Source organism: Hyla sarda, unplaced genomic scaffold (assembly GCF_029499605.1).
Source record: "Hyla sarda isolate aHylSar1 unplaced genomic scaffold, aHylSar1.hap1 scaffold_518, whole genome shotgun sequence".
Classification (NCBI taxonomy): Eukaryota; Metazoa; Chordata; class Amphibia; order Anura; family Hylidae; genus Hyla; species Hyla sarda.
The window spans coordinates 125,163-138,020 of record NW_026610529.1 but is presented as its reverse complement, the minus strand read 5'-3'; the positions used below and the strand labels follow the sequence as shown (position 1 = coordinate 138,020).

Here is a 12,858-nt window from a genome sequence, read left to right as displayed (position 1 = left end):
GGCAATCACTGCTGTTGTGTTGTGTGTGGAGATTTCTCAGAGCAGCAGCCCCTGATCATGTGACTCCTCCTCCATGTGACTGATCACATGACGGTGACATCATCGCAGGTCCTGTAAGCACACGGCTCCTCTACAGATACAGGTAGGTGTGTGCGGTCACCATCAGATGAGGATTATTGGGGATGTTCATCATTAACCCTTAAGGACACGATGTATATTTACATTCTGTGCCCCATATGGGACTTTGAGGTGAGTTCAGGAGCTATAAGCAGCCAGGACTCACCAGTAATGACGCTCATCGCCATTAACCCTTTAGATTCCATGATCAAAGTCGATTGCAGGATCTAAAATGAATAAAATGCAGTTGTTGGGGGGCGGAGTCTAGATCAGCTGAGATGACGGCCGGAGGGCCCCTTACCGTGCTCTGTGCTCAGATCGGTGCTCTAAGTATACAGACACCTCCACAGCCTGTATAAGCCGAGCACCGATAACACTGATCACTATGGCAGAGCGTTATTCAGGGTTTGTAATAGAAGCCCCTCCCCTAATAAGTTTATATCCCATTTATGTAATAAAATAATGTAGGTGGGCGTGGCTTAGACATGGCGCTGTGCGGTTGTTTCTCTAGGTAGCTCCGTGCCGACCAGCGGTTGTTTCCTGATTTCCTGCCTATACTGCCCCCCAGGAGATGTCTGGATGGTGAAGGTATCAGGTCACTTACCCGCCCATCCTGTCACCTGGTCAGTCTCTTTTCTCTTTTCAGCCACTTCTTCCATACAGGACTATGTAACCATCAGGTTTTTTAAGTTTCTCCCGCACCCCTATGATTACTTAAGACAGTGTTTCCAAACCAGCGTGCCTCCAGCTGTTGTAAAACTACAACTCCCAGCATGCCCTGACAGCCAAATGCTGTAACAGCTGGAGGCACCCTGCTTGGGAAACACTGACTCCGGTGGTGGCCCAGACCCTGCGTGTGTAACGGTATATGATGCTCACCCTCTGCTGCAGGTAATAGCAGGTTCTTCCGGGGGGACATATCACAATTCACATAAAATCCTGATGTAATTGTGATGTATATTGTGCCCCCTAGTGGACACATTTCACTATTCTTCATTGGACAATGTCATATTGAATCCCTCTATTCTTCTCCCTGCTCTGATGAAGACGTTCTGAATACACCGCAGCCTCAGAGATTAGGAGAAATGGATTCACAACGTCTTCAGCAGAGCAGGGAGAGCGACCTCAGAAGACCTGGAGGACCAGAGCGCCACCACTGGACGGGAGAGGGGAGTGCGCTCTAGTCTCTTATTTTACAGCCCTCGGACAATGGATTTTGTTTTATAGAGAAATCTGAAAACTTCTATAATGTCTCCTCAGATGTTTCCCCAGATTATCTCCAGGAAATGGATTTTATTTCTCTATAGAATCTGGTGCGGTTTATCATCGTCTCCTTCTTCCCTTCAGGTTTCTCCAATCCAGGGTCCTCTGCTGATATCTTCTATATAAGAGAATTCTCCTGGATGACCCATCAACCATGGAGAGACACAGGAACAAGATGGCCGACAGGATCATAAACCTCACCCTACAGATACTCTTCCGGCTTACTGGAGAGGTGAGGGATTCTGGGAGTGATGTCACATGACCTCATTCTTATCTATGGAATAACAGATGGATATGGCTGGAGAGGTGAGGGATTCTGGGAGTGATGTCACATGACCTCATTCTTATCTATGGAATAACAGATGAATATGACTGGAGAGGTGAGGGATTCTGGGAATGTATGTAGTGATATTAATGTGTCTCTCCATACACAGGATTACACAGTAATGAAGAAGTCCTCTAGTGGAAGAACCCTGAGCCCAATCCCGGGGCCCCCACCTCACTCCCTGATACATGAGGAAATGGATGAACAGAAGATCCGAGAACTCATCAACAAGATGATGGAGCTGCTGACTGGAGAGGTGACCCTGCTGGGACATTATACAGTAATGGAGAGGTCTGGTGATGACTGGAGAGGTGACACTGCTGGGACATTATACAGTAATGGAGGGGTCTGGTGATGACTGGAGAGGTGACCCTGCTGGGACATTATACAGTAATGGAGGGGTCTGGTGATGACTGGAGAGGTGACACTGCTGGGAATGCTGGGACATTATACAGTAATGGAGGGGTCTGGTGATGACTGGAGAGGTGACACTGCTGGGGCATTATACAGTAATGGAGGGGTCTGGTGATGACTGGAGAGGTGACACTGCTGGGAATGCTGGGACATTATACAGTAATGGAGGGGTCTGGTGATGACTGGAGAGGTGACACTGCTGGGACATTATACAGTAATGGAGGGGTCTGGTGATGACTGGAGAGGTGACACTGCTGGGACATTATACAGTAATGGAGGGGTCTGGTGATGACTGGAGAGGTGACACTGCTGGGACATTATACAGTAATGGAGGGGTCTGGTGATGACTGGAGAGGTGACCCTGCTGGGACATTATACAGTAATGGAGGGGTCTGGTGATGACTGGAGAGGTGACACTGCTGGGACATTATGCAGTAATGGAGGGGTCTGGTGATGACTGGAGAGGTGACACTGCTGGGACATTATGCAGTAATGGAGGGGTCTGGTGATGACTGGAGAGGTGACACTGCTGGGACATTATACAGTAATGGAGGGGTCTGGTGATGACTGGAGAGGTGACACTGCTGGGAATGCTGGGACATTATACAGTAATTGAGGGGTCTGGTGATGAATGGAGAGGTGACACTGCTGGGACATTATACAGTAATGGAGGGGTCTGGTGATGACTGGAGAGGTGACACTGCTGGGAATGCTGGGACATTATACAGTAATGGAGGGGTCTGGTGATGACTGGAGAGGTGACACTGCTGGGAATGCTGGGACATTATACAGTAATGGAGGGGTCTGGTGATGACTGGAGAGGTGACACTGCTGGGACATTATACAGTAATGGAGGGGTCTGGTGATGACTGGAGAGGTGACACTGCTGGGACATTATACAGTAATGGAGGGGTCTGGTGATGACTGGAGAGGTGACACTGCTGGGACATTATACAGTAATGGAGGGGTCTGGTGATGACTGGAGAGGTGACACTGCTGGGACATTATACAGTAATGGAGGGGTCTGGTGATGACTGGAGAGGAGACACTGCTGGGACATTATACAGTAATGGGGGGGGGTCTGGTGATGACTGGAGAGGTGACACTGCTGGGAATGCTGGGACATTATACAGTAATGGAGGGGTCTGGTGATGACTGGAGAGGTGACACTGCTGGGACATTATACAGTAATGGAGGGGTCTGGTGATGACTGGAGAGGTGACACTGTTGGGAATGCTGGGACATTATACAGTAATGGAGGGGTCTGGTGATGACTGGAGAGGTGACACTGCTGGGACATTATACAGTAATGGAGGGGTCTGGTGATGACTGGAGAGGTGACACTGCTGGGACATTATACAGTAATGGAGGGGTCAGGTGATGACTAGAGAGGTGACACTGCTGGGACATTATACAGTAATGGAGGGGTCTGGTGATGACTGGAGAGGTGACACTGCTGGGACATTATACAGTAATGGAGGGGTCTGGTGATGATTGGAGAGGTGACACTGCTGGGACATTATACAGTAATGGAGGGGTCTGGTGATGACTGGAGAGGTGACACTGCTGGGAATGCTGGGACATAATACAGTAATGGAGGGGTCTGGTGATGACTGGAGAGGTGACACTGCTGGGACATTATACAGTAATGGAGGGGTCTGGTGATGACTGGAGAGGTGACAATGCTGGGACATTATACAGTAATGGAGGGGTCTGGTGATGACTGGAGAGGTGACACTGCTGGGACATTATACAGTAATGGAGGGGTCTGGTGATGACTGGAGAGGTGACACTGCTGGGACATTATACATTAATGGAGGGGTCTGGTGATGACTGGAGAGGTGACACTGCTGGGAATGCTGGGACATTATACAGTAATGGAGGGGTCTGGTGATGACTGGAGAGGTGACACTGCTGGGACATTATACAGTAATGGAGGGGTCTGGTGATGACTGGAGAGGGGACACTGCTGGGACATTATACAGTAATGGAGGGGTCTGGTGATGACTGGAGAGGTGACACTGCTGGGACATTATACAGTAATGGAGGGGTCTGGTGATGACTGGAGAGGTGACACTGCTGGGACATTATACAGTAATGGAGGGGTCTGGTGATGACTGGAGAGGTGACACTGCTGGGACATTATACAGTAATGGAGGGGTCTGGTGATGACTGGAGAGGTGACACTGCTGGGAATGCTGGGACATTATACAGTAATGGAGGGGTCTGGTGATGACTGGAGAGGTGACACTGCTGGGACATTATACAGTAATGGAGGGGTCTGGTGATGACTGGAGAGGTGACACTGCTGGGACATTATACAGTAATATAAGCGGTCTGGTGATGACTGGAGAGGTGACACTGCTGGGACATTATACAGTAATGGAGGGGTCTGGTGATGACTGGAGAGGTGACACTGCTGGGACATTATACAGTAATGGAGGGGTCTGGTGATGACTGGAGAGGTGACACTGCTGGGAATGCTGGGACATTATACAGTAATGGAGGGGTCTGGTGATGACTGGAGAGGTGACACTGCTGGGACATTATACAGTAATATAAGGGGTCTGGTGATGACTGGAGAGGTGACACTGCTGGGACATTATACAGTAATGGAGGGGTCTGGTGATGACTGGAGAGGTGACACTGCTGGGACATTATACAGTAATGGAGGGGTCTGGTGATGACTGGAGAGGTGACACTGCTGGGACATTATACAGTAATGGAGGGGTCTGGTGATGACTGGAGAGGTGACACTGCTGGGACATTATACAGTAATGGAGGGGTCTGGTGATGACTGGAGAGGTGACACTGCTGGGAATGCTGGGACATTATACAGTAATGGAGGGGTCTGGTGATGACTGGAGAGGTGACACTGCTGGGACATTATACAGTAATGGAGGGGTCTGGTGATGACTGGAGAGGTGACACTGCTGGGACATTATACAGTAATGGAGGGGTCTGGTGATGACTGGAGAGGTGACACTGCTGGGAATGCTGGTACATTATACAGTAATGGAGGGGTCTGGTGATGACTGGAGAGGTGACACTGCTGGGAATGCTGGGACATTATACAGTAATGGAGGGGTCTGGTGATGACTGGAGAGGTGACACTGCTGGGACATTATACAGTAATGGAGGGGTCTGGTGATGACTGGAGAGGTGACACTGCTGGGACATTATACAGTAATGGAGGGGTCTGGTGATGACTGGAGAGGTGACACTGCTTGGACATTATACAGTAATGGAGGGGTCTGGTGATGACTGGAGAGGTGACACTGCTGGGACATTATACAGTAATGGAGGGGTCTGGTGATGACTGGAGAGGTGACACTGCTGGGAATGCTGGGACATTATACAGTAACACCACTGGAGGGGTCGGGGTGATGACTGTATCATTATGTGTCAGGTTCCTATAAGGTGTCAGGACGTGGCGGTCTATTTCTCCATGGAGGAGTGGGAGTATGTAGAAGGACACAAGGATCAGTACAAGGATCAGGTCATGATGGAGGATCAGCAGCCCCTCACATCACCAGGTAATAGACATGACTATATACACACGTCCTCTCATTATTTGTATGTAAAGAATGAATTCAGTCTCTGTATGTGTTCCCTACAGTCAGATCCAGTAAGAGAACAGCACCAGAGAGGTGTCCCCGTCCTCTTCTTCCACAGGATGATCAGGTAGATGGAGATATTCCCTATGATCTGTAGAAGGGCTGTGAAGCTCTTGTGGTCAGTCCCCTCACCCTCCATGACTCCTCATCTCCTGCTCATCTATAACATCCCACGTGACTTCTCCTACTGTCTGATGACTTTTACAATATTTCTTCCACATCTTATGAATCAGGGAGAAGGTCCGAACAATATTAATGCTCCAGAGACAGATGTGAGCAGTGATGAGCAGTATAAGGAGGACATTCCTACAGGGAAAGAGTTCATCTATATTAATGCTACAGACATAAGGAAAGAAGAAGAGACAGATGTGAGTGGTAATGAGCAGTATAAGGAGAACATTCAAACAGAGAAAGATCTGATCTATATTAATGCTACAGACATAAGGAAAGAAGAAGAGACAGATGTGAGTGGTAATGAGCAGTATAAGAAGAACATTCAAACAGAGAAAGATCTGATCTATATTAATGCTACAGACATAAAGGAAGAAGAAGAGACATGTGAGCGGTGATCAGCAGTATAAAAAGGACATTCCTACAGGGATAGATCTGATCTATATTAATACTACAGACATAAAAGAAGAGACAGATGTGAGCGGTGATGAGCAGTATAAGGAGGACATTCCTACAGGTAACCGCCTAGGTGAGTAGTAACCACTTAATGCAAATTCTGCTCAGTTACCGGTTGTAATATGCTTTTATGGACTCCGATGGAAAAAAAAAAATTATCAGCTGGTGCTAAAAAGTTATTCAAAATTATCTTTAGCCTTCCAGTACTCATCAGCTGCTGTATGCTGCAGAGAAAGTTGTGTAGTTCTTTTCAGTCTGACCACACTGCTCTCTGCTGACATCTCTGTCCAGGTCAGGAACTGTCCAGAGCAGGAGAGGTTAAAAACAAACAAATAAACAAATGTTTATCTCTAGGACAGGCTAGGTGGGCTCTCTTCTTCTACTCCTGATTTTTTTAATGTGGTCTCCTTTCTTCTTGGCTAAGGCCGGGTTCAAACAGCTGAAAAAGTGCAGAAAAAACACCCAGAAAACACGGGAGACATTCCGCATATTTGAATGATCCGATGGCCTATAGGACGGCTCAGAAATGCGGCGTCTCATAGACTGTAATGTATTTCAGAGCGGAATCTGCAGAAAGAATACACAAGTCTATCTAGACAAGATCTGTAAATTCCGTTGTGTGCACAGTGCAGCAGAATCTTATTGAAGTTGCATATACTAAAATCCAAGTATCGCTCTAGAGGTCCATGTAGCAGAAGCTCCAGACTGACTGTAAGGCAATTAGTGACACCCTCCTTGAAGATCCGGGATAGGGTATGGTTGTCTACCCGAAACTTGATTCCCTGCACTTCTACCCAAAAAAATGGCTCCCCTGTATATTGGGCCCTACCACGTACTTTGACAGGTTAACCCGATTTCCTATGGACTTAACCTCGCGCCCTCCATGCGGACTTCCAAGGTCGTACACATTTTATTCTTAACCACTAAAGGACTCGGGGCGTACCTGTACGTCCTGAGTCCCATTACCGGGGTCTAAACCGTTCTCCCGAGCAGAGAAAGCTTCAAACCCCATGGGTCCCAACAGCTATCAGCAGCCGGGACCCAAGGTTAATGCCGGGCACGGCCGTTCGGGCCGATGCCCGGCATTAACGCTTTAGACGCCACAATCAAAGTTTATCACAGCGTCTAAAACAAAACCCAAAGTATCCCGGCAGCTCAGCGTAGCTGATCGGGACTATTGCGACAAAATCGTGATGTCCCATCAGCTTACTGGACGGCGGGAGGGTCCTCACCTACCTCCTCGTCGTCCGATTGGCGATCTACTGCTCCATGCCATTACCCCCCCCCCTTTTCCAATTTTTTAAAATAAAATGATGTAATAAAAAAAAATAATAATCTAATGTGGTACTGCCATGTGCGTAAATGTCCGAATTAATAAAATATAATGTAAGCTAAACCGCACATTAAAAAAATACCTTAGTCCAAAATCGTGCATTTTTGGTCACTTCATATAAAAATATTAACAAAAAGCCATGAAAAAGTCCCATCAAAACAAAAATGGTACCGATAAAAACTACAGACCACGGCGCAAAAAATTAGCCCTCATATAGCCCGGTCTGTGGAAAAATTAGGGGTCAAAATTAGTTATAGGGGTCAAAAGATTATTTTTTAAAATTAAGTTTTAAAATAAGTAATGTCATTACAAAGTGCAATTGGTGACGCAAAAAACAAGCTTTTATATGGGTCTATAGGGGGGAAATTAAACTTGTTATGATTTTTATCTTCTAAAAATCATAACACGTAATTTCCCCCCTATAGACACCTATGACTTGTTTTTTGCGTCACCAATTGTACTTTGTAATGACATTACTTATTTTAAATCAATAACAATAAGGAGGAAAATTGCAAAAATGAAAATTGTTTTGATTCCTTTAAGGAGTTAAAGTTGTTGTTATGCAATCACTACACCTCACTACACCTTGACAGGGTCAGATTATGAGGACTGCAGTATCCTTGACTCCCATATGTCCAGGGGAGGCCTCCAGTATCTAATCCTCTGGAAAGGCTATGGACCGGAGTAACAGTCCTGGGTTCCAGCTACACATGTACGTGCTCCGGCCCTTCTCCGTGCCTTTCATGCTTAATCCCTTCACAAACCTGTTGCTCCCCTATGTGGAGGGTTTGTTTAGAGGTGGGTACTGTGAGGGCTCTTGTCTTTCCTTCGCTCCACTGCTGGTTTCTCAGACAGCAAAACCTCAGCTGTTATTATTGAGCAGCTACTTATTTCCCTGGCTACCTTTTAATCAGCCAGCCCCTTCCCTGCTGGGTCCTGGCTATTTAACGGCAACAGTTCAAAGACCACGGAAGGGCAGAGGCAGTCTGATCTCCAAGCGCATTACTGTTGTTCCTGATTGTGATTCCATTTATGACCCTGGTCTGGGACCCTGGTCCACTCAGGCACTGAGCAGTCATTCAGCGATCGGCACCAGGAGGCAGGTAGGGGGACCCTCCTTGTGTCCTACTGCTGCGTTTTCACTGCAGCGGTCCCAAACAGCCCACTGAGCTAGCTGGGGGTAGTTTAGTTTCACTTTAGATGTGGCGATCAACTTTGAACGCTGCATCTAAAGGGTAATAGCATGCGGCACCACGATCAGTGCCACGCGCTATTAGTTACTGGTCCCGGCTGTGGCCCCGCGTTATAGAAAGGGAGGAGACTCGGGGCATACAGGTACTCCCTTGGTCTTTAACAGGTTAATGATGTAGCCAGTTATAATTTTTGCATTGCTTTTATTTTTTCCTCCTCGCCTGTTAATAGACACAGACATGTTTTTTGCCGGATCCACTGTACTTGATAATGAAATCCTTAATTTCTTCATTTCCATAAAATCTTCTATAAAACTGGAAAAAATGATTATTTGTGAGGTGAAACTGAAAAGAAAATGCAATTTTGCTAATTTGATTCTTAGGTCAGTACGATTTAAACGATTCCCAATTTACATATTTTTTTATGACTAGTTTAAAAAAAAAAATAATTCTTTAAAAAAAAAATATATATATATGCTTAAATATGCCCTGAGCTTACTCCTTTTAATCCCCATAGCAAACCTCGGCTAAACTGGGCGTTTCCCGAGACAGGTGTCATCAGAGAGGACTTAGACAGAAAAGAACAACCTTAACTTCAGAAGCTCATAAGTACTGAAAGGATTAAGATTTTTTAATAGAAGTAATTTATAAATCAATTTAACTTTCTGGAGCCAGTTGATATATAAAAAAAAAATTTTTTCTGGAATACCCCTTTAACCTTTCCTAAAGTGACAATGCTTTCTTCACACATTACACAGTATAATACATGGTAAACATATGTTCATGGGGGGGGGGCAGGTGCAAGTGGGGGGCCCAGGGGACACTGAGGGGAGGTTGCCCAACAGGACAGCAAGGGTACTTGGTAATAACTCCCATACTGTGCCACCACATGTTACTCTGCCCACAGACACCTTATCCCCTACCCAAAGGATAGGAGATAAGATGTCTGATCACGGGGGTCCTGCAGCTGTGATCTCCGTGCAACACCCGGCATTCTAAACAGTATGTTAACAACGCCGAGTTTGGGCGGCCGGGATGTGATGTTATGTCACGCCCCCTCCATTCATGTCTATGGGAGGGGGTGTGGCATGATGTCACATCTCCGGCCGCCCAAACCAAGCATTCTAAAAAAACTTTTAGAACGTCGGGTGCTGCAGGGAGATCGTGGCGGTCCCCAGTGTTAGGACCCCCACAATCAGACATCTTATCCCCTATCCTTTGTATCCTGTGGGCGGAGCACACCTTTAAAATTCCCGGTAGAGGGATGCACTGGGATTGGGATCACGCGGGACCCAACTCCAAATACGCAGACGGTCAGGAGGCTGCTGCGGGCGGGCAGTCAGGCACTATGGCTGCGGGTCTCACACTCAGAGTGCCCCTCCCAGTAGTCTCCTCCCCCTGCCACCGGCTAAGGTGTCATTTTTACTGAAAAGTGCTCTGCATAGAAATGGAAAGTTTACATGGGGAGTATGTGCAGAGCATTGCACCCTAGTGTCTGTACATTCCTATGTTATTGAGCGGGATTGGACAAACATTTTAGTGGGAGCGGGTGGGAATGGAACAAACATCCTACGGGTACGGGCGGGATTGGTAAAAAAAAAATCATTGGGAGCGGGCGGGAGTGGGATTGAACAACCAGTTCTGCGCAGGCTCTAGTTCCCGGTTTAGGTTGTATTGTGTCTGTAGTCAGTGACTGTGTTATGCAGCTGTCCTCACTCTGTATACATCATGCTGTGCTGAATGGGATTTTGTCATAGACTTCCATGGTCTGTACTTACACTGTACGTCTCTTTACTCACTTTTTACTAAAATAAGTTTAAATAAAAATAAAAAAAACAGAGTAAAAGATAACGCTATGTTATACATACCGATCGTACCAACCTGATCTATGAGGAGAACAAGTCAATTTTACTGCACATAACATGATTGCTAGGACTCTGTCACTGCCGGGACTCTGCTATTCATACAGCCTGTCTATGGTCGGCTCTAATGGATCAATGCAGTAAATACTGTACTGATCTGTATGAGCAATCCAATGACTGCTCATACAAGTCCTATAGAGGGACCAAAAAGTGTATAAAAAAAAATCTAAAAATGTTTTTTGTAATTGTTTTTAAAAAGTATTAAAGTGTAACAAAAACTATGCAAATTAGATATTGCTGTGATTGTATGGACCTGACTTATATTTTAATGCACAGTTAATACAATGTAAGATCGGTCCCACAAAAAACAAGCTCTCAAACGCAATGTAGATGGAAAAATAAGAGTTATGGCTATGAGGAGAGGAGGGGAAAATGAAAACACAAAAGCTTAAGGATTGTTAAGGGGTTAATAAGGGTTGTTAAGGGGTTAATACTAATAATAAAATCTGTTATTCTCTGCAGATTCTTGTACCAGGAGATCAGAGGAGAATCTTATATCTTCAGATTATAAAGCAGATGATGATATCACACAAGATACATATGAAGAACATTCCATTATCCCAGATACACCCTCAGCCCTTCACAGCCAAGATCTGTCATCTCATCCTTATATACAGGTCCTGTCTTCTCAGTCATCACAGGATGTTCAGCAAAATAAAGGTCACAGAAGGGATGTTGGACATCAACAAGCTCATACAGTATATAAACCATATTCATGTTCAGAATGTTGGAAATGTTATACTTCTAAATTCGATCTCATTGTACATCAAAGAACTCACACAGGAGAGAAGCCATTTTCATGCTCAGAATGTGGGAAATGTTTTACTTCTAATTCAGGTCTTGTTCAGCATCAAAGAACTCACACAGGAGAGAAGCTGTTTTCATGTTCAGAATGTGGGAAATGTTTTACTATTAAATCAAGTCTTGTTAGACATCAAATAACTCACACAGGAGAGAAGCCATTTTCATGTTCAGAATGTGGGAAATGTTTTGCTCTTAAGCCAACTCTTTATAAACATCAAATAACTCACACAGGAGAGAAGCCATTTTCATGTTCAGAATGTGGGAAATGTTATACTGAGAAAGCAACTCTTGTTTACCATCAAAGAACTCACACAGGGGAGAAGCCATTCTCATGTGCAGAGTGTGGAAAATGTTTTGCTAAGAAATCAATTCTTCGTGAACATAAACGAACTCACACAGGGGAGAAGCCATTTCCATGTGCAGAATGTGGGAAATGTTTTACTCAACAATCAAGTCTTGTTAATCATAAAAGAACTCACACAGGAGAGAAGCCAATTCAGAGCAGTAAATGATGCAGATAACACATCTATATATATCCATAGGATATCTGACATTTATACATATATCATATACTGCATCTCCAAACTTGTTACCAATTGTTAATAAAAGTTTTCTTTCTTATATGATTTATTATTCTTATATTCATCTCCGCACACTGGACTTATAATAAATGTAATATTGTCCCTGACGTTGTATATAGGGAATGTAACGCGTCAGTGTTGTCCCCGCCCCCTTCTCATTATGATTATAGAGACTTTAATTCAAGGCATCAGACAGGATCCGCGCGTCTCCCTTGAAGATCGTCTCTTCTGAACATAAGACGCTGCAGATACTTTTATTTATCACAAACCCTAGACCAGCGTTTCCCGTCTTGACGTCTATTTTCGGTCTCAGATCCTAAAATCCATTTTTCTATATGAGAAGTCGTCAATATCTCAGCGTCCCCCGGGTTCAGTAAACATCGGTGTAATTCTTTTCCTTTTCTTTGTCCTCCCCGGGGTATAAAATCCCTAGAGATCTGATCACATCTGGTACAAGATCTCTTTACTTCACACTTTGCGCCATTATTACACGGATTGAAGACCCAGTTACACACTCGTAAATTCCCATATATGTCGTGGATTGGAAGGAAAAAGGTTTTTAAATCTTATATTTACCAATAATATTTTATATTTTACAGTCCGTCCCTATCATAGTACGGAATTGTTATTTTTCTTCTATCCAATGGTTATTCTGTAATTTTGTT

The 12,858-nt window shown here is 45.1% G+C and overlaps 2 protein-coding genes across 3 annotated transcripts in view; both read left to right on the top strand.

The window, feature by feature from the left end:
- The window catches only part of LOC130338369 (oocyte zinc finger protein XlCOF22-like), a 55,769-nt gene extending 43,512 nt beyond the window's left edge, over positions 1-12,257 (top strand). The window contains 1 exon segment of the mRNA XM_056553991.1: positions 11,513-12,257. Coding sequence (XP_056409966.1) covers positions 11,513-12,124 — 612 coding nt within the window. The 3' untranslated portion in view covers positions 12,125-12,257.
- On the top strand, positions 54-6,430 carry LOC130338366 (oocyte zinc finger protein XlCOF7.1-like). 2 transcript variants are annotated; one of them, XM_056553989.1, is made up of 6 exons: positions 54-142; positions 1,465-1,612; positions 1,815-1,961; positions 5,529-5,655; positions 5,739-5,803; positions 5,970-6,430. In XM_056553989.1, the coding sequence occupies exons 2-6, from the start codon at positions 1,535-1,537 to the stop codon at positions 6,303-6,305; spliced, it is 753 nt and encodes a 250-aa protein (XP_056409964.1). In that variant the 5' UTR covers positions 54-142; positions 1,465-1,534; the 3' UTR covers positions 6,306-6,430. The 2 variants fall into 2 exon arrangements, with proteins under 2 accessions (XP_056409964.1, XP_056409965.1); XM_056553990.1 differs by lacking the exon at positions 54-142 and having other exon boundaries at positions 1,571-1,686.
- Positions 12,258-12,858: the final 601 nt, after the last annotated feature.